This window comes from Chrysochloris asiatica, unplaced genomic scaffold (genome assembly GCF_000296735.1).
Source record: "Chrysochloris asiatica unplaced genomic scaffold, ChrAsi1.0 scaffold00003, whole genome shotgun sequence".
NCBI classification, from domain to species: Eukaryota; Metazoa; Chordata; class Mammalia; order Afrosoricida; family Chrysochloridae; genus Chrysochloris; species Chrysochloris asiatica.
The window spans coordinates 21,486,526-21,509,169 of NW_006408521.1; the positions used below are offsets into that span (position 1 = coordinate 21,486,526).

The following is a 22,644-nucleotide window of genomic DNA, read 5'->3' on the forward strand; positions in this document are numbered from 1 at the left end:
TATATAATAGGGTATTAGGTTATATGTCCCTGTATATAATAGGGTATTAGGTTATGTGTATCTATATTCTCATAACTGTATTTTTAATCCTTAAGCTCATTTTCTTTGAAGCCAGTAAAAGGCATCAGACTTATAAGGTCATATCTTTCTTCATAAACATGTGACTGAAATGGTATGCTGCAAAATCTATTTTTATATTCTAGTAAAAAGTGAATAATTATATTCATTTTTTTCTTTTATTTTGCTTCTCTGTGTGTGTGTGTGTGAACTAGTCACCATTTCTTTTATATTTAGGTTTATGAAATTAGTAAAAGGACAACTTTATTGGCAAAACTATATTTACCATTACCTAACAACACAGAGCTGAAGAGCAAAACTGTTTTGGAATATGTAGAATTTAGCTGTGATAAGCTGGTCAGACCTGCATATGGAGAAGTAGGAAGCAGTGAGTCTACTAAAAATGTTTATTCCACCCTTTTGTCTTCATGAATACCATATTCTAAATAACCCTGGATAATTTACAAAAGAATACAGTCTTGCACTGTTGTTGTTAGGTGCCCTAGAGTCAGTTCCGACTCATAGCAACTCGGTCGTACAACAGAACCAAACACTACCTGCCCAGTCCTACGCCATCTTCACAATTGTTGTTAAACTTGAGCCCACTGCTGTGCCAATCCATCACGTTGGGGGCATTCTTCTTTTTCACTGACCCCCCATTACCAAGCATGATGTCTTTCTGTAGGGATTAGTCCCTGCTGATAATATGTCCAAAGTATGAGAAATGAAATCTCACTATCCTGACTTTTATGGAGTCTTGGTATGCTCTGTAGGCTAAGCACTTGACCACAAAGTCAGTTTGAACTGCAAGGTTGGCCGTTCAAACTCACCAGCCACTCCTCAGAAACCCTATTTATGGTCAGTATGGATCAGAACCAACTCAACAGCACTTAACAGCAACAACATTCCTGGCTTTTCTAGAGCATTCTTGCTGTACTTCTTCTAACACAGATATGTTTGTTCTTCTGGAAGTCCACGGTACTTTTAATATTCTTCTCCAACACCGTAACTTAAATGCATCAATTCTTCTATGGTCTTCCTTATTCATTGTCCAACTTTCACATGCATATGAGGCTATTGAAAATACCATGGCTTGGGTCAGGTGCACCTTAGTCCTCAAACTGTTATCTTTGCTCTTGAATACTTTAAAGAGGTATTCTGCAGTTTATTTGATATGCAATATATCAAATAATGCAATATATCATTTGGTTTCTTGACTGCTGCTTGCATGAGTGTTGATAGTGGATCCAAGCAAAATGAAGTCTTTGGCAACTTCAGTTTTTTATCCATTTATCATGATCCTATTTATTGGTTAAATTGTGATTTTGTTTTCTTTACATTGAGTTGCCCTTCATACTGAAATCTATAGTTTTTTATCTTCCTCAGTATTTCAGGTCATCTTCACTTCCAACCAGCAAGGCTGTATCATCTACATATCTCAGGTTGTTAGTCTTCCTCCAATCCTGATGCCACATTCTTCTTCATATAATCCAGCTTCTCAGATTATTTGCTCAACATACAGATTGACTAAGTATGATGAAAGGATACAACCTTGGCTCACACATTTCCTGACTTTAAACCATTCAGTATTGCCTTGTTCTGTTCAAATAACTGCTTCTTGTTCTATGTACTGCTTCCTCATGAGCACAGTTCGGTGTTCTGGAATACCCATACTTCACTATGTTATCCAGTTTGTTGTGATTCACATAGTCACATGCCTTTGCATAGTTACTAAAGCACAGGTAAACATCTTTCTGGTATTCTCTGCTTTCAGCCAAGAACCAGCAATGATATTCCTCATTCCACGTCCTCTTCTGAATCCGGCTTGAATTTCCCTGTTGATGTACTTACTGCTACAAGCATTTTTTTATCTTCAGAAAAATTTTACTTGTATCTGATATTAATGATACCGTTCAATAATTTCCACATTCCATTGAGTCACCTTTCTTTGGAATTGTCAGGTAATTGTCTTCCAAATTTCTTGGCATAGATGAATGAGCACCTCCAACACTGCATCAATTTGTTGATATATATCAATTTGCATTTCATCAATTCTTGGAACCATGTTTTTCACTAATGCCTTCCGTACGGCCATTGGTTCTTGATTATATGCTACCTCTTAAATGGTTCAGCATCAACCAGTTCTTTTTGGTTCAGTGATTCTGTGTATTCCTTCTATCTTCATTTGATGCTTCCTACATCATTCAATATTTTGGCTATAAAATCCTTCAATTTACAACCAGAGGTTTTCATTTTTTCTTCAGGTCTTTCTGCTTGAGAAATGTAGGGCATGTTCTTCCCTTTTAGTTTTTTCAAACTCAAGGTTTTGCTCATTTCATTACAATACTTAGTATTCTTGAGCTGCCCTTTGAATTTTTCTGCTCAGCTCTTTTACTTCAACATTTCTTCTAGTGGCTTTAACTTCTCTATGCTCAAGAGCAAGTTTCAGAGTCTCTTCTGGCATCCATTTTGGTCTTTTTTTTCTTTTCTGTCTTTTTAATGATCTTTTTCTTTCTTCATGTATGATGTTCTTGATATCATACCACAATAGTTCTGGTCTTTGGTCTTTATGTATAATGCATAAAATCTGTTCATGAGATGGTCTCTAAATTCATGTGGGATAAATTTAAGGCCATATTTTTGCTCTCATGAACTTCTTTGGATTTTCTTCAGCTTCAGCCTGAACTTGCATATTGATGGTCTGTTCTGCAGTCGGCTCCTGGTCTTGTTTTATCTGATGACATTGGGTTTCTCCATAATCTTTCCCCACAGATGTAGTCATTTTGATTCCTGTGCATTCCAACTGGTGAGCTGCAGGAATATAGCCAACTTTTATGTTGTTTTAAAAAAGTATTTGCAATGAATAATTCATTGATATTGCAAAATTCTATCATGGGATATCCTGCATTGCTTCTCTCACCAAAACCATATTTCCAAATAGCCATCCTTCCTCTTTGTTTTCAACTTGCCCATTCCAGTCACCAGTAATTATAAATGCATCTTGAATTTATGTTTGATCAGTTTCAGACTGAAGAGGTTGTTGGTGGTGGTTGTTAAGTGCTGTCAAGTCTGTTCTGACTCAACAGCTCCCCTGTATAAGTTTTCTGAGGGGCAGCTGGTGGATTTGAACTCTGACTTCATGCTTCACAGTCCAGTGCTGATCCTACAGTGCCGTACCATTCTTCTATTTCATTAACACAGGCTTTAGTGGTTGGTGTGTAAATTTGAATAACAGTGGCATTAACTGGTCTTCCTTGTGGTGGTGGTGTGCTGTGCATTCAGGTCTGACTCATAGCAACCCTATATAGGGTTTCCGAGGCTATAAATCTTTATGAGAGCAGAAAACCTCATCTTTCTCCCACAGAATGGCTGATAGTTTCAAGCTGCTGACCATGAGGTTAGCAGCCCTACTCGTAACCACTATGCTGCCAGAGCTCCTTGGTCTTCCTTAGAGGTGTATGGATATCATCCTACATATACAGCATTATAATTTAAAATACATCTTGAAATGTTCTTTTTGATGATACATACAAAGTCATTCCTCTTCAATTTGTTGTTTCCATCATGGTAAGCCACATGATTGTCAGATTCAGAATGACCAATATCAGTCCATTTCAGCTCACTAATGCGTAGGATATTATCTTTAAGTGTTTCCTTTCATTTCTGACAACTTCCAATTTTCCTAGATTCATATTTCATACATTCCACATTCCAATTATAGTGGATGTTTGCAGTTTGTTCTTATTTTGAGTTGAGCCCCACCAGCAAATGAAGGTCTCCAAACTTTACTCCACCCATATCATTAAGGTCAATTCTATTTTGAGGAGGCAATTCTTCCCCTGTCATATTTTGAGTGCATTCTAACCTAAGGTATTCATCTTCCATCACTGCCTGGCAGTGTTGTGCAGCTATTTATAAGGTTTCCAGTGGCTAACCATTCAGAATTGACCTCTCTTTCTTCCTAGTCTGTCTTAGTCTGCAAGCTTCACTGAAACCTGTCCACCACAGGTGACCTTGCTTGTATTTAAAATACTAAGAGACACAGTTCCCAGCATTACAGCAACACACAAACCACCACAGTAGGAGAAATGGACAGACAGGTGGTAGTGTATTTACACTACTAGGATAAAGATGTCAGCTTGAGGACTAAGGTGCACCTGACCCAAGCTGTGGTGTTTTCAATAACCTCATATGCATGCGAAAGCTGGACAGTGAATAAGGAAGACTGCAGAAGAATTGATGCATTTGAGTTACGGTATTGGAGGAGAATGTTGAAAGTGCCATGGACTGCCAGAAGAACAAACAAATTTGTGTTGGAAGAAGTACAACCAGAATGCACCTTGGAAGCCAGATGGCCAGACTTTGTCTCTCATACTTTGGACATATTATCAGGAGGGACCAGTCCCTAGAGAAGGATATCATGTTTGGTAAAGTGAGGAGTTGAAGAAAAAGAGGAAGACCCCCAACCAGATGTATTGGCCCAGTGGCAGCAGCAATGGGCTCAAATGTAGCAACGATTGTGAGGTTGCCTCAGGACCAGGGAGTGTTTCATTCTGTTGTGCATACAGTCTCTATGAGTTGGTAGTGACTCGAAACCTAACAACAACAATAAGGCTAAAAATGAGTTCAATTTATTTTAAAACTTTAAACCTGTAGAGCTTAAAAGTTTATCTTGAATCTTTGAGAACTTTAAAACTTGAAGCTAGCACCTGTGTTATCCAAGTGGTGGTGGTGGTGGTGATGTGCGGTGGAGTCAGTTCACACTCACTGCAACCCTGCATAGGGTTTCCGAGGCTTTAAATCTTTACGGAAGCAGAAAGCCTCATCTTTCTCTCGTGGAATTACTGGTAGTTTTGAGCTGCTGACCTTGGACATTAGCAGCCCAACTTGTAACCACTACACTACCAGAGCTCCTTGCATTATCCAAATATCACCTAGGTTATCCAAGGTAAAAGCAGTCTGCTTTCTGGAACAGGAGACCTGAGTAGACCCCTGCCTGCCCTTTAGTGAAGCCCAAGTGTGCTCTTGATGTGTCGCTGTGGTTTAATGTTCTGGATTGCAAAATCGGTTTGAACTACAAGATTGGCAATTCAAGCTCACCAGCCGCTCCTCAGAACCCCTATACAGGTTGCTATCAGCCAGCACTGACTATGGCAATTAACAACGACAACAATAAGGTGTGCTCCTAGAGGTGTTGATGACTCTTTAAACTGTACTGGGAAGGGAGGGGAGGAGGAAAGAAGAAGGGGTATTTCTGTTGTTTGTGAGAACATTGTTAGTTTTCTCCTTCCCCAAATTCCTTCTCATTGAACTTCACAGGGGTTTTGCAACTACTTTTGCCTACTGGATGAACAAAAAGGAAGCATGAATGAGTGAGCAAGAGAAGAGAGAAGGAAATAGTAGGCCAACTAACCTGGAAAGCACCGATTCTAAGGGAGAATTGTAACCTGGTTAGGGTCTAGGTGAAGCCAAAAAATAGGGTTGGTGGTGATCTAGGAGAAGGGACTAAAGGTTCAAAAAGTTAGGGAGCACTGTTGTTGTGAAGTGCCGTCAAGTCAATTCCGACCCATAGGGACCCTGTATAGGGTTTCTGAGGAGTAGCTGTTGAGCTTGAACTGCTGACCTTGCAGTGCAAACGGCTTTGCAGTCTGATGCATTAACCTACAGCGCCACACCAGGAGCATTAGGAACTGGCAAAAGTTTCAAAGCGTGTTGCTAACCTCTCTAGAAGTGGGAAGGAAATGGGAAGAGGAAGAAGACTCAGGAATCTAGGGAAACTGGAGAAGGAATAGTAGTTCACTTGCCTTCATTCTGTTGCCAGCGGTTCCTTTCTTGCTGAAGTCACTCTCAGGAAGAATGATTAAGAAACTTAGACATAAAAAGAAGACAGTAGAGATGCTTGATGGGGCTTCAAAAAGTTCATGGAAAGATGGAATTGAAAGATAATGGAATTTTTCAGTGAACTTTTTGAAGCCCCCCTTGTACATCTCCATGTATTCAGCTCAATATTTTCTGCTTCATTATATGGCCTGTTTGAAGCAGTCTGCCTTGAGGCATCATGGAGGGAAGATAGGAAGAGCTGTAGGATTAGAGCCTGCGGTCAGTACAGAACTTCCTTTATGGTCACTTCCTTTATAGTCTGAGGGTACAGTTGTAATCCACAAGTAAAAGTCAGGGGGGAGGGGGAATAGCTACAATGCGCTCAAACTGCACAGTCAAAACAATCATGTTTGTAATGTCTTTTATAAACAGATGTACCTTTTCTTCTTGAGGGCTGTGAAACTGAAGAACTCTGTCTGCTGACTTCTGGAAAACTAAGCTATTCTCTATCGTGGGCCTCAGATGAAAATGGGGTTCCTCTGATCCCTGCATCACAGTCACTGAGGTCTGCCTACTGCAGGTAGTAAACTTTCAGCATAACATCACACAACACCTGTCTGTGAAAGGGAAAACACAGGTAGCAGCAGAAACAGTTTAGTTTCTTTGGAAGTTAATTGTTTTAATTGAAATCACTCTACAAAGCAGTAAGTGTAGTTATACAGAAGAGAATATGTCTCTTCAGTGCTTACAATTATAGCCACATGAAGGGAATGATGAAGACTCCCAAGGATTTTATTTCTGGAGTTTATTTTAAAATCCCAACCATAGAAATATGTAAATCCAGGGTCTCAATCTATAGTATCTCTAGTAACAACCCAGGGCAAGTGCTCCCTAAAGACATTATAGAAACCCAAAGAGATCGTGATGTTCACTTATTGAGTGGTTGTAGAGAGGGGTGCTGATGCTAGAGGAACTGCCGTGGTCCACAGCTGAACACCTATAGATGTGGCTAAGAGACCATTGTAGCAAGGGTGATGTTGTGGCAGTGCAAGTCAGAAAGAACTCAACTCGAAATTCTTAAAGAGCAAAGCTTATTGCCAGCAGCCAGAGTGTCACCTAAAGCCCAGATCACTCTGACTCTGAAGTGAGCAGGGGAACAGGGTTTTATACAAGAAACACAGAACGGTTAAACCAAACAGACTTGTCTTGTCACCTGGGGTGGTAAATTCCAGCAGACTCTTATCCTGTAAAAGTGGGAGTAAACCCACCAATAAACCCTTATCTTGTTCGTATGGATGGGCTAAGTTTTTTATACTGTTTGTTCAGGTGTCCTTGGGCCATTGTGATCTTTGCATTTTTCTGTAAGAAGTTTATTTATTATTTCTCCATAAGGTGAGGAGGGGGGATGGGGGGGAGGGGCAGATGGGACTGAAAGAACTTAGCGGATACCTAGCTTATATGGGGGATGTTAGTCACGCTATAATAGTGGGAGATGTTCTGGTGTTTTTATTACTTTCCCTGAGACAGAAATAACGGGGATTATGTCTTAACAAAGTCATCAAGACAAATATGGGGACAGAAATAGAAAGTAAAAGAAAGAAGGAATACTCAAACTTCATCGATTTTTTTTTTTTCTTTAAATTTTATTTATTTATTTAGTTGTTTTTGAAACAATACACAGCAAAAATATGTGTCAATTCAACATTTTTGATGTGTATAACTTAGTAACATCAATGACATTGTTTGAGTTGTGCAATCGTGCTCATCCTCCTTTTCTGAGCTGTTTCTCCCTCATTAACAAAGACTTGCTGCCCCCTAAGGTTTCTATCTAGTCTTCTGAGTTGCTGTTGTCAATTTGATATCATATAGGTAGTTCTTCAAAGAACACCATACTTAAGGCAGATCTTCCTTACTAATTATGTTAAATTTTTGTTAAGTATTAAGAAGACTTCAGGGAATATTTTTGGTTTAAAGTTTGAAAATTATCTCAGGGCAGTCGTTATAGGAATTCATCCAGCCCCCTTGGCTCCAGAAAGTCTAAAGTCTTTTAGAATTGGAAATTCTGTTCTGCATTTCCCCCTTTTAATTGGAATCTTGTACGGAATCTTTGATCAAAATGTTCAGCAATGGTAGTCGGGTTAGTCAGTTCTTCTGGTCTCATGGCGAAGGAGATGGAGGCAACAAGCCACACTTATTCTTAACTTTGCTTAGATCTTGTCTTACTAAGCATTAGCTTTGTCAGCAATAGCTTCAGAAGACTTCACCATAGAAATATTAACAGATTCCGATGGGAAGAGGACAGTGTAACGTTTGTGTCTACTTTTTTGGCTAATCTGGCATTGAATCTGTGTCAGAACTGTATTCCTGGAATCACAGTTTATGGACTGGAACTCATGAGTACTTTGTAGAAAGGATATTAGAAGTTTAGGTTAAACCCTTCTAATTAGATATAAAATATGGGTAAGTGATGGCTATTAATAAGACCTTACCCTTTGAGGTTGCATTCCTTCTGCATTTAGCATATAGCTTAGTTCATCATTTGTAACTTTAAATTTTTGAAGGTGGTTTCATATGACAAAGATATTTCTCTGGCACATACTTCTCAATAGTATTAATATGTATTCTGTTTCAACTGCAAAGATAAAACCTAAAGAGTGTTTTTCTTATGTAATTTGGTTATATATCAATATTGCACATCTTATGAAAAAATATTTAATAAGTTACAATGCTTATTGGGAGTGTGATGGTTATGTAGGATAAGCACTGGACTGCTAAACACAAGGCCAGTGACTCGAGTCTACCAGCCGCTCTATGGAAGAAAAATGAGACTTCCCACTCCCACAAAGATTCGCAGCCTTGGAAACCCTACATAGGGTCTCCATGAACCTAAACCAACTCCATGGCATGTAACACAACAATTATGCTTATTATTTACAGAATACATTCATCCACTACTATTCCCTAAGCATGTACTCCACTTTAAGGAGCTCTGTTGGTGCAGTGGTTAAGCACTCACCTGCTAACTAAAATGTCAGTGGTTTGAACCCAACACTCCTTGGAAGAAAGATGTAGCTATGTGTTTCCATAAAGACTGACAGCCTTGGAAACCCTATGGAAAGTTCAACTTTGTCCTTTAAGGTCACTGTGAGTTGGAATGGAGTCAGTGGGCTTGGGTTATTTACTCTACAAAGTAAAGATAACAAAGATGAATACTTATGGACTTGACCTAGGGCATTATAGGTTGGCAGCCTATAGCCGATCTTGCAGAGAAGGACGAGGCTTTCTATTCCTGTACAAATGTACAGACTGACCCATATAGGGTCACTATGAGTCAGAGTCAACTTGATGGCAGTGGGTTTGGGGTCTGACCATTAAGAAGATTACTTTCCCTTAACGAAAGGTAGACATTTGTCAAAAACCCATGGTACCAGTTATTCTAACTGAGTAACACATCTGAACCCTCCATTGTTCATATCCTTAAATACTCTACCATCTAAGAGATGTATCATCTGCATGTTGCATAAAAATTTACAAAGTATTTTCTTTATGTTAGTATTTTCAGGAATCTAGATGCAAGAAGTGTTCCTGGAATTCCATGGCTCATTAATACACAGAATAGTTTTGAATGGGCAAATGAGGTCAGAATTGATCCAAATAATCCAGAACATTCAGATTTAATGGAATTTATTATGGTAAGTTATAGAAAATGTCAAAATTATAAATGTATTTCCATAACTGTACCCTTAGGTTGTCCTACTGTGGTGCCTTGTGTGTTGCTGTGATGCTGGAAGCTATGCCACCAGTATTTTAAACACCAGCAGGGTCACCCATGGAGGAAAGATATCAGTGGACCTTCCAGACTAAGACAGACTAGGAAGAAGGAGAGGCAGACTACTTATGAAAGATTAACCACTGAAAAGCTGATGAATAGCTGTAGAACATTGTCAAATATAGTACCAGATGATGAGCCCCTCAGGCTGGAAAGCATTCAAAATATGACTGGGGAAGAGCTGCCTCCTCAAAGAAGAATTGATGTAGAGTTAATGATATAGATGGAAAAAAGTTTGGGTATCTTGATTGGCTGATAGTACACAATGAAAAACGAGGAGAAACAGCCACAAACATTATCAACAAACTGATGCAGCTCATGAGATTCTCACTTAATCTATTGCAAAAAATTTGGAAGACAACTACCTGGCCAACGTATTGGAAGAGATCCATCTTTGTGCCCATTCCAAAAAAAGAAACTCAGTGGAAAGCAGATATCATTGAACGATATCATTGATATCACGTCAAAGTAAAATGTAGCTGAAAACAATTCAAAAACTGTTGAAGTAGTACATTGACAGGGAGTTGGCAGCAATTCAATCCTGATTCAGAAGTGGACGTGGAACAAGAGAGATTACTGTTAACACAAGATGCATCTTGGCAGAAAACAGAGACTACAAGAAAGATATTTACATGTGGTTTATTGACTATGCAAACACATTCAACTGTGTGGATCATAACAAACTGTGGATCATAACAAACTATGGATCATAACAAACTATGGAATGGGAATTCCAGAACATTTAATGGTGCTCATGAGGAACCTATACGTAGACCAAAGGGCAGTTGTTTGTCACTTGAAAAGACAAGCAGACCATCCTGGAGCAGCTAGAGTAACAGAAGATACTTCCTGAAAGAAAGACCAGCAGGAAAAATAAAAAATAATGGCAGTCAGATTGACTACTACAATAACAAGCAAGTTGTTCACCAGGAGCCATCAAGGCAAGCAATCAAGTCCCCTCAGGGCTAACCCCCTTCCAAGACTGAAACTCAAAGGGAGTACACGAACAGGCATGTAATCTTGCTGGTGACCACGTTGGTCTACCTGTAAGGGGAAGTGGGGACAAAAGAGCAATGAAGCTGTGAGCTAACTCCTGTCAACCTGGATCGCGATTTGGGTGGCCAGCAGTATAGCGAGACCTAGGAACTCCTGAGTCCATGGACAGGAACATAGTCATAGAGGACTAGAGTGGAGAGTGAAGCGTCCATCTGATGCGAAGTGAGGGGAGAAGCTCAAGAATGCCCATACTTGGTGATAGTAACCCATTTGACTTAGCTTCAATGACTGGATGATCAGAACTTGACTAGAGGAAGAAAGAAGAAAAAGAGTGTAATCTGCTACAGTTTGATGAATTTGACCTATACTTATGGATGTAGTCACTTAAAAGAGGGATTTAATCTTTACACCACCTCTGTGCACAGCATTGACAGGGATGGGCAACTTAGACATTGGCTACCCAAAATGCGGGGGTGGGGGGGAAACAAAGCCATGAAGTAACTGGCTTACATGTTTTCAAGAGGGAGCTTAGTTTTAGAGGGTTCAGGGGAAGGTAGAATCTCCACTGAGTGGTTTCCAACCTGTCTAGATGGGACTGGTGAAAAGAGATGGGGATAAGACTCTTGTGGTTCAGTAGTGAATAATTGCTATCAGGACTGATTATGACTGTTGCAAATGTAAAGGCAGATGTTTTGTAACAAATGGATGGGAGTGTTTGACCTTGCAGTCCAGGAGTGGAGGACTCTGGGACCATCAAGAGAGAAGAGCGGTGTTCAGGACCCTATCCAGAGAAGCAGCAACGCCAGAGATGGAAGCAGAGACGATGATGTGGAAAGACAGAGCGGCTGGGGACTCTAGACTCAAGGAAGGAGAGGGTCTGAGTGCTGGTGGCGGGAGACTGGCATGCAGGGTATAACCTTCGGTTATTGGAGTGGTTGTATATTCCTGAGTGCTTTGGTATACATCCAAAAAACAAAAAAATAGAAGGATTGGAAGCAAATACTGTTGAATGATGATACATAGAGGGAATTGAAATCATTGCAATGAAACGAAATATGATAGGATAAATGTAAAGCTGATGCTCTCCCATGTAAACTATCACTCAATTCACAATAAAAACTCAATTCGTAATAAAAAAAAGGCAGTTGTTTGAACACAAAAAGGGGTTACCAAATGGTTTAAAATCAGGAGAGGTGTGTGCCAAAGTTGTATCCTTTCACTATACTTATTCAATCTGTGTATTGAATAAATAATCCAAGAAGATGAACTTTGTGAAGAAGAATGCAGCATCAGGACTGGAGGAAGCCCATGAACTACCTGCAGTATGCAGATGACACCACCTTTCTTGCTGGAAGTGAAGAGCACTTAAAATACTTATTGATACTATAGATCAAAGACTACAACCTTCAGTATGGATTGCACCTCAGTGTAAAGAAAACAAAAATTCTCACCACTGGACTAATGAAAAACATCCTGATAAAAAGAGAAAAGATTAAAATTGTCAAAGGCTTTATTTTACTTGGATCCACAATCAACACTTAGGGAAATAGCAGTCAAGAAATCAAAGATGATGTGTTGCATTAGGAAAATCTGCTGTAAGATATTTCTTTGAAGTGTTTGAGGGCTAAGGTGCACCTGACCCAAGCCATCTATTTTCAGTAGCCTCCTATGTGTGTGAAAACTGGACAATGAATAAGAAACACCAGAGAAAGATCAGTGTATTTGAACTATGGTTTAGTGAGGAATGTTGAATATACCATGGACTGCTAGAGGAATGAGCAAACTCATTTTGGAAGAAGCACAGTCAGATTGCTCTTTGGAAGTGAAGATGGCAAGATTTTTTCTCTCATCCTTTGGATATGTTGTTAGGAAGGACCGGTGGCTGGAGAGCATCATGCTTGATAAAGTAGAGGATCAGCGGAAGGGAGGAAGACCCTCAATGAGATGGATGCATGTAGTGGCTGCAGCAATGAGGTCAAACATAGTAACAATCATGAAGATGGCTTAGGACTGGGTAGTGTTTAGTTCTGCTCTGCATGGGTTCACTGTGAGTCAGAGCCAACTCCACGACATCTAACAACAACAAAACTCTCCCCTTTCATATCCCACCATAGTTTGCTGGGGTTTTCTAGGCAGTACAGGGCATATAAAGATAAATCTGAGGACAAATAACTTTCACCTAGTTTTCAGCATCCTAAAGGCATTAGAAATTCAACAGTCAAACATCTACTGTACATCTACTGAGTGCTGGCCTTTAATAAATGAGAGGAATATAAAGATGATTTATGGACACACCCACTCCTTCAAAGACGCCATCATCTGATCGCTTCCCATACTCTTCCTTATAGCCAACCGAGTTGCTCTGCATGCTCTGAACATATTTCTTCATACCTCTATTCATGTCATTCCCTCTGCCTAGAGGTGCATTCTTAGTGGCTGTCCTATCCATCCTGAATGATAGTTGAATGCTTCCCCAGTAATCTCATCTAGATAAAGGATCTCCCTTTTATGCCCTCCTGTCGGCTCTTTGTTTTAATAAGCTCGTGACTCTACTAATCTCTTTCTTCTGTTTACTGTAGCTATTCAGTTGTGTGTCTTATCTTTCCTTGTTGGCACTACAGCTAATAACGGTGTGCTTCTCTGATGGTAATGAGCACTATATCTTACATGTGGCATGCACTCGCATTTGCGTTTGTTGAATATGGGCAGTACATAATACATTACTGGAATTGATCTCTGCTGTTTCAAAGCTTCCTAATTGATGTGTTGGATTGGTTACAGGTATACAGAAACAATGACCCTTTCTCAGCCATCAGGGCAAGCAGATAGGAACAGTTTCATCTTTTAATCCAATGTGCAACATAAATACTATGATTTTGAAAATATGAGTCTTTACTGGGAAAAAGTTGAGAAGCCATATGGACTGCATCCTATATTTTTTGCAGCTTCTGTCTCTGGGTGGATTCAGTTGTTCCATCTCTTGCTTTAGTGCAGCAGCTCTTGTATTTCACACTCAAGGTGAAAATCAGTGTTTAGAAATAATTCTTGAATTTAAAAATAACATTTTAATTATCCACTTTACATTTATTTTACAGTACATGAAACATAAGGCCCAGGGCATTCCAAAGTATTTTCGTCTTGAACAGTTGCAAGATGAATTTAATTTTGTTTCTGAAGAGGAAATGCAAAAGAGCAAACGTTTCCAGCTATTGCAACTTAGAAATGCAGGTCAATTAGATGTTTTCCTTCTGCAACAAATACCCCTTTATGATCAAGAGATTGCAGATTCAGTCTTCCAGGTACCTGGCTTTTACCTTAATATGGTATATTGTATGATAAAGTTAATATTTTGCTGCTTTATCTTCACATAATTTCTTTCTTCCCTTTAAAAAAAATCAATAATCCTATCTTCACTTAATTTCTTTCTTCCCTTTTTAAAAAATTAATAATCCAAAAGCGTATTTCCCCTTTCTTTTCAGGCATATAAAAGGTATAGATCTTTTGAAGTTCAGTCAAGTTCTGAGCTTGACTTTCCAATTTAGGTTATTGAAATAATGTATTTCAAGGTCAAAATCCATTAGCTATATTCTAAATTTATGTAAATATTTTTTAACTGTAAAATGCATCACCAACTTAAAAGCAGCTTTTGAGGGTAAGTGGCAGAAACGCTACCAAATTAAATTTACATCTTGATTACAAGGCACACGCCAATTTCAGAAATTTAAAAGGTGAAGACAAAAAAAGTTCATCTTACTCAGTAGTGTGATGGAGTAGGCTGGCATCAGCTAGTGAGCGTCTATTGTGGGCATCTCTTTAGTACCACATTCAGTGATTTTACATTGAGTGCTTGTAATTGGCTGCTGGAAGGGTATTTTCATCATAAATCAGCAAATGCTACAAACGGGGGCTTCCCTTCCCACTCCCAGGAAAACAGCAGACAAATCAAAGGACATGTTGCATTAGGCAAATCTGCTGCAAAAGACCTCTTTAAAGTGTTCAAGAGCAGGGATATCACTGTGAAAACTAAGGTGTGCTTGACCCAAGCAATGGTATTTCAGTTGCACATGTGAAAGCTGAACAATGAACAGGAAGACCATGAAAGAATCAATGCATTTGAATGATGGTGTTGGTGAGGAATATTGAATATACCATGGACTGCCAGAAGAATGAACAAATCTGTTTTGGTGGAAGAAGTACCACCAAATGTTCCCTAGAAACAAGCAAGACTTGTCTCTCATGTTTTCAGAAAGAAACAGTCCCTGGAGAAGGACATCATGCTTGATCAAGTGGAAGGTCAGCGAAAGAGAGGAAGACCCTCAGATTGACACAGTGGCAACAAAAATAGACTCAAACGTAACAATTATAGTTAGTATATATGTTGTTGTTAAGTGCTGACGAGCCAGTTCCGACTCATAGAGACCCTATGGTTTCCAAGGAGCAGCTGGTGAATTTGAAACACTGACTTTGCAGTTCAAACCGACCTTGAAGTCCAGTGCTTATACTACAGCACCACACCAGGACTCCCATTGAATATGTTGTTGTTGTTGTTGTTGTTGTTGCTAAGTGTCATTGAGTCAGTTCTGACTCAGCCATGCTACATAGGGTTTCCAAGGAGCGGCTGGTGAGCTTGAACCACCGACCTTGCAGTTCAAATCCACCTTGCAATCTAGCACATTCACCCACAGTGCCACACCAGAACTCCCCATTGAATATTGTACCTATGTTTTAAAACAAATGTTGTTGTTATGTGCCGTGGAGTCGGTTCCGACTCATAGCGATCCTGTACAGGGTTTCTGAGGCTGTAAATCTTTATGGGAGCAGAACACCTCATCTTTCTCCTGCAGAGCAGCTAATAGATTCAAACTGCTGACCTTGCATTTCACAGCCTGATTCATAACCACTGTAGCTACTTTTTATTGCAAAAGAAAACGGTTTTCTTACAATGGAGAAATCTAATTGTCGTCATCTCAACCCAGAGATCAAACTTAATCTTGTTAACTGGATTATATAAAGAATTATATAAAGAAAAAAATGGCCTCAGGTTTGGAGGAAGACTCATTAACAACCTGCCATATGCAAATGATACAACCTTCCTTACTGGAAACAAAGCGAACTTGAAATACTGATGAAGATCAAAGACTCCAGCCTCCAGTATGAATTGCAACTCAGTGTAAAGTGGTTTGTCAATTATGCAATAATGTAATTTGATTATTATGTAATGATGTAATTATTCCACCACCACCCCCCATGATCTGCTGTGATTAGCCAATCAGCTATAAAAGGATTCAGGTGAAATACAATGCCCTTATTTAGGAGCTCTGGTAGCATAGTGGTTACGAATTGGGCTGCGAACCTTAAGCACAGCGGTTCGAAACTACCAGCCGCTCCGCGGGAGAAAGATGAGGCGTTCTACTCCCGTAAAGATTTACACCCTCGGAAACACTGTACAGGGTCGCTATGGGTCAGAACCGACTCCACGGCACTTAACAACAACAACATTTAGGTCACAGCCCTAATCCAAAGTAATGGAAGTTGCCCTGGGGTGTGACCTGTATCACCTTTCATCTCACAAGAAATAAAAGGAAAGGGAATTGAGCAGAGAAAGATGGGTCTGAGGACCACCATGAAAGGAGAGTCAGAGGTGGAGTCCATCCTTCAGATCCAGGGTTCCTATGCTGAGAACCTCCTAGACCCAGGGGGAGATTGGTGCTATGACACACAAAGCTCTTCAAGGAATGCCAGGCCCACAGGTATTGAAAGGAGAAGAGAACCTTACCCAGAGTCAACAGAAAGAACCCGTCTTCCCCTAGAACTGTTGTTGTTGTGTGCCGTGGAATCAGTCCCGACTCATAGTGATCCAGTACAGGGTTTCCGAGGCTGTAAATTTTCACGGGAGCAAAAAGTCTCATCTTTCTCCTGTGGTACAGCTGGTAGTTTCAAACTGCTGACCTTGTGCTTCGCACCCCAATTCGTAACCACTACGCTACCAGAGCTCCTTAGAGCTCTAACCCCTAGAACTAGCAACCTGAATTTGGACTTCCAGCCCCCAAGCTGTGAGAGAATCATTTTGTTTGCAAAAGGCATCCCCTCAAGGTGTTTATGTCACAGCAGCCCCAAATAACTGACACCAGATAGAACATAAAGACTTTTTTCTCATTTTTTCATTGTTTACTCAATCACAATTTTTTCTTACTCATTACTTAAAATGAAAAATGAACCTCATCCTAGAATCAAACAGAATAGAGTGATAAGCTAATTATTAGTGGATGATTCTGTAAGGAATGTTTGCATCTCTCAATGCCAGAGTGTTGCCAATGTCCTTTTATACATGAATTTAAATGAATACTTAATATTTTATTACAATATGTCATGTCTGAGCTCTACTACACTCAGTAAGTGAAAACTGACTTAATTTTCTGTTTAGGAATATGAAAGCCAAATAGAGAAGGATATAGCAATTTCAGATGTGAATTCTATTACCGCACAAAGGGTTCAATCTGCCAAGTTTCTGAAAAAGGTAACAACATCAACCGTAAAGGAGCAACAGGGTATCTTTAAGTTGGTTTACTTTTGTGAAAGCCATTCTGCTGAATGGATGATGTTATACTCTCCCCAGAAAGTCAAATGAACAAATTCACCTCTCCCTGGTCATTGAAGATTTTTTCTAGTCTCCTGAGACTTCCTTTTCAGAGTTAGTTACTTACCATCCTAATAATGTTGATGTATATTGTGGATACAAAGATTATTATTGCAAAGATATGCCATTCTTTGTGAGATATATGCCAGCATCACTTCTGAATCCCTACTTTTACTACGTGTTAAGCCAGTTGCTGTCGAATCAACTCTGCTCCGTGAGAATCCCATGTGTGTCAGGGTGGAACTATGTTCCAGAGGGTTTTCAGTAGGTGCTTTGTTGAAAGTAGACTGGCAGGCCTTTCTTTCAGAGACTGTCTAGGTAGACTCAAACCTCCAACCTTTTGTTTAGCAGTCAAGAATGTGAACTCTTGGGACCACCCAGGAATTTCCACTTTTATTGGTGCCTCATAATACCATAATACCATGTTGTTGTTGTTGTTAAGTACTATCAAGTTATGTCCAACTTCTGTTGTTGTTGTTGTTAAGTACGGTTGAGTCGATTTCGACTCATAGCAATCCTGTTTAGTATGACTAGTATGACTGGTGGGTTTGAACTGCCAACTTTGTGGTTAGCAAGCAAGTGCTTATCCTACAGTGCACACCAGGACTCCATTCTGACTCATAGCGACCCTGTATAGGGTTTCCAAGGAGTGGCTGATGGAGTTGAACTGCTAATCTTTTGCTTATCTTAAAGGGCCACACCAGGACTCTCCATATTATCATTGTTGCTGTTGTTGTTGTTAATGCTGTTGAGTCAGTTCCTACTCATAGTGACCCTGTATAGGGTTTCCAAGGAACAGCTGGTGAGCTTGAACCGCCAACCTTGTGGATCAAATCAATTTTGCAGTCCAGCACATTAACCCACAGCGCCACACCAGGATGCCCCATATTGTCATGAACTATGGCGATTTGGGGGATGAAGGATCTACCAGAAGTAGACAGAAATAATTAGAGAGATAGACATACTTCAATACAAAGTCAAATATTAGACATTTTTACAACACCCAAAAACCCATGTTCTTAACTAAGGAGCTCCGGTAGCGTAGTGGTTACGAATCAGGCTGCTAACCTCAGGGTCTGCAGTTCGAAACTACGAGCTGTTCCTCGGGAAAAAGATGAGGCTTTCTGCCAACTCCACAGTACATAACAACAACATACTATATATACTATTTCCTGTTTGTTTCATCCAAATTTTAATTGAAATCTTTCACTGGATTTCATTCTTGATTTCTTTCCACCAACTCCTCATTACTCCACTCTAAACTTCTGGAGGTCAGGGACTTTATCTGTAGATCTAAAGTACCCAAGACAATACTTTGCACTCAGAAAATGCTGATAAATGTTTGAGAAATTAATGAGGTGAGGGATAGAAACACAAGGTTGAGGTGGCTTCTAAGACTCCTGAAAACATAGAATCTCACCCAAAAGCATACATAGCTTTTGCTCTAGAATACCAGAGAAGCTTCTCGGGTGATTTGAAAAGAAGCAAGGAGAGCATGGAAAGATCTACAGACACGTTCTAGAACTTCATGGGGACAGGCGAGAAGCAATCATGATGTAAGTAGAAGAATCCCAGAAAGATGTCCAAAGGTCTGTTTTGACTACCCTGTGTATCACTGGGTAAGTAATGTAATCTGAGTCAGACCGTTTTCTTGGGTGAAAACACAATGCCTACTTTGTGTTACTTCAGATATGAGTGGCAAGTGAGGTAGAACCTCAAATTCTTTACTGGTTCTTATCTGTTACTATGAGATGGTGGTGAGAATGCAGAGCACAGTAGCTGTCCTGGGTATGAAAAGGCCCCCCTTTATCACTGACACATTTCCCCCCATTCATCGCCCTTACTGTTGTTTGTTGTTAAGTGCCCTTGAGTCAGTTACAACTCATAGCAACCTGGTATAGGGTTTCCAGGGAGCATCTTGTGGGTTTAATCTACCACCTTGACGTTAGCAGTTCAATGCTTATACTACAGCACCACACCAGGACTCACTTCTCTTATTAACTCTTGAGAAATAGTTATTATGGCCCATAAGAAAAGAGAACACATAACCTTCTTATCCCTTTGTGTTTACATTTGAGGGGAGCCCAAGAGTGACGGTAGCAGATCAGGAAGGTCTGAGGATGCTGTGAACTTTTAGGAAAGAACTTTAAGAATATTTTGTGGTTTGATCTCAGCTCCTTGTAGGTACTTATTTGCTGTCTGAGGATGGCTTAAAACTACAAATTTTCGCTGTATTGTGGTGGTGGTGGTAGTGTGTAACCCTGTACAGGATTTCCGAAGCTGTAAATCTTTACAGGAGCAGAAAGCCTCATCTTTCTCCCACGGAACAGCTGGATGTAGAAATTACTGGGGGTAAACACCACAATGTGGTAGGTCCAAAGGATACTGACTGTAAGTACAGATACTGGAAAGGTCTGGAGGTCTCTCAGGGCCATGGTTGCTTAAAGTCTTGTTGTAGGCGGGACTCTTCCGACAGTGAGTTGTATGTACTACCCTTCTTGCTGTGTGTTATTGGAGTCAGCACTGGCTGTGGCCGTGGTGGTCAAGGCCAAGATTGCAACAGGAAAGCATGCAGTCCTAGCAGTCTGCTAGATAAAATTTTGCTGATGTATTTGCATCTAAAAAGCTAGTGTATCTCCTCAATATCTTTCATTTATTTATTCAACAAATAGTTATTCAATACCTGCTAAGAGTCAGACATTATACTAAATATTTGGAGTGCAGCGCTAAACAAAACCCTAGCCTGTGTAGAGTTTATATTCTAATGAAATAAATCAGATAATAAATAAAACATTATTGGTATGTGGTGCTGTAGGATAATGCGCTGGACTGCAAGGTAAGTTTGAACCATAAGGTTGATGATTCAAACTCACGAGCCACTACTTGGAAACCCTGTACAGGGTTGCTATGAGTCAGAACCAACTCTACAGCACTTCACAACAACAACAACAACAGTATATTAGAGAGTGATACGTGCGATGAAAACATTAACTAGGAGAAAGAGGACAGAAGTTCTCTATGTGTGTGAGGGAGGTGCAATTTTAAATAAGGCTGTCAAGGACAACTGAAAGTAACAATCCAGCAAAAAGCCCTGAAGGAGGGCTCCTCCTACCCCACCCTGCAAACTGCTGTGTTTGCAGGTCGGGTCTCACTTAGTTTTCCCGATAACGAAACAGTGTGGCTCCCCAGGCTGACTTGACAAGGCAGCTCTGCATGGGGTGGGAGGCCAGGGCATCCAGCCGTAACTGATGCTGGGGATGGCTTACAGGAGCCTGGCCTTTGTGACCACTGCACTTCCAGAGCTCCTTGTGCAGTACCCTTACCAGGCCTATATAGCAAGAAAAAAGCAGGCACGTCAGGTCTGACAGACAAACCATAGAACAATCTGTAAAACCTCAACATAAAAGGATGCAACTACCTCAAGAATTATGCTGTGCACACACATAACCTTCAGAGACAAAAATAGTGGACAATCTTTCTCCCATTAACTTCTCAATATTTATCCATGTATCTCCATGGTGGTGACTAGAGGAGGGGCCTGAGCGAATGGACACCCCCACCAATGGAGGTTTCTACCATGCACACACACTGCCTGTGGACACTCGGCCACAGTTTTGTTTTTGTTTCAAAGTGGTTGTTTTTGTCTCTGCTTTTATATTGCTTTTGCTATTAGCCCTTTTGATCACACATCTTTCTTGGAGGTGGGAACTTTTTCTCCCTACGTTACCCAAGAAGAGACAGCAATCATGGTCATATAGCCAAGCTACAAGCATACCCCATAATATTCCACCATTGAGACAAGAGCCAATAACAGCTGCTAAGCATTACATGTGAAAAGGGAAGCCTATCTCCTGATCATATCCACCAGGAGACAACCAATAAGCTTAATAACACAACAACAAACATCCATTTAAGCATTAAAAAACAAAACAAAACATATAACTACTGGAAATGACAAACAAAAGATCTCAAACACAACAAAAGATCTCTGTCCAAAAACAGAAAAGAGTAACTGAGACAAATGTGCTGGAGATAGACAAAGGCTCCCCAGAAGAGGAAGAGCAGGTTTTGGATTTGCCTAAGAAAGAATTCAGAAGAATGATATGAAAACAAATTCAAATGCTCTGAAAAGGGGAGGAGGAAAACAAGGAAGAAGTCAGGAAAGTACTACAAGAACAATCAAACAAGATTGATACAGCAATGGAAACAGTTCAAAACCTGCAAAAAGAGGTCCAGATGATTAATAATAAAATACCAGAAATTGACAATACACTGAAAGAGGAAAGGAGCAGAACTGAAGAGATGAAAGCCAGAACTAGTGAGCTAGAAGACAAATCTCTCAATACTGCTAAGATAGAAGAGCAAGCTGAAAAAAGGATTAAAAAAATCTTAAGATTCATGCTGGATAACATCAAGAGGAACAACTTAGGGATTATTGGCATTCTGGAACAGGAAGAATCAGAGAAGTCCACAGAGGAGCTAGTTGAAGAGCTTCTGGAAGAAAATTTCCCTAACATCTTGAAATATGAGAAGATAAATATTCAAGAAACTGAACATACGCCAGGAAGGATAGACCCCAAAAGAAAGTCACCAAGACATATCATAATCAAGCTCTCCAAAATCAAAGACAAGGACAGAATCCTAAAAGCAGCCAGGGAGAAGAGAAGTGTCACTTACAACGGCAAGCAAATCAGATTAAGCTCTGACTATTCAGCACAAACCATGCAGGCAAAAAGGCAATGGTGAGACATATACAAAACCCTAAAAGAAAAAAAACTGCCAACCAAAAATCGTCTGTCCAGCAAAACTATCAATCAAATATGATGGTGCAATCAAAACATTCCAGGATAAACAGGAGCTAAGAGATTTTATCAAAACCAATCCAGCACTTCAAAACATCCTAAAGGGAGCTCTTTGGACTGAAACCCAACAAGAACAGACAACAACCAGAGATTGACAGGTGTGGCAACACCAGCTGGAACTCAGTTGACAGAAGAGTCCAGAACAGAACAAAGCTACAACAACAAATTCAAAGGAGCTAGGAGGTCAACCAAAGATCAAAATTATATCAATGTCAAAGAAGAGACAAATGTAGCAACAGAGATCCAGGTGGTGAGGATGTCAGGTAGATTATAGGATTCAATAGATTCTCTTAAATGGAAAGAAAAGTTAATAGACTATAAGGTAACCCCAAAGAAAGTTAATACTTCACAATTTACCATGAAAATGAACTTCCAGGCCAAGCAAGCAAACAATCAATGTAATCCAGCACATAAATAAGAAAAAGGAAAAAAACCATATGATC

The 22,644-nt window shown here is 40.0% G+C and overlaps 1 protein-coding gene across 1 annotated transcript in view; it reads left to right on the plus strand.

Moving 5' to 3' along the window:
• Positions 1–22,644, plus strand: part of LOC102818421 (coiled-coil and C2 domain-containing protein 2A-like) — a 73,607-nt gene that overhangs the window by 46,554 nt on the left and 4,409 nt on the right. The window contains exons 12-13 of the mRNA XM_006831454.1: positions 13,798–14,001; positions 17,127–17,219. Coding sequence (XP_006831517.1) covers positions 13,798–14,001; positions 17,127–17,219 — 297 coding nt within the window. The remainder of the gene's footprint in view (positions 1–13,797; positions 14,002–17,126; positions 17,220–22,644) is intronic.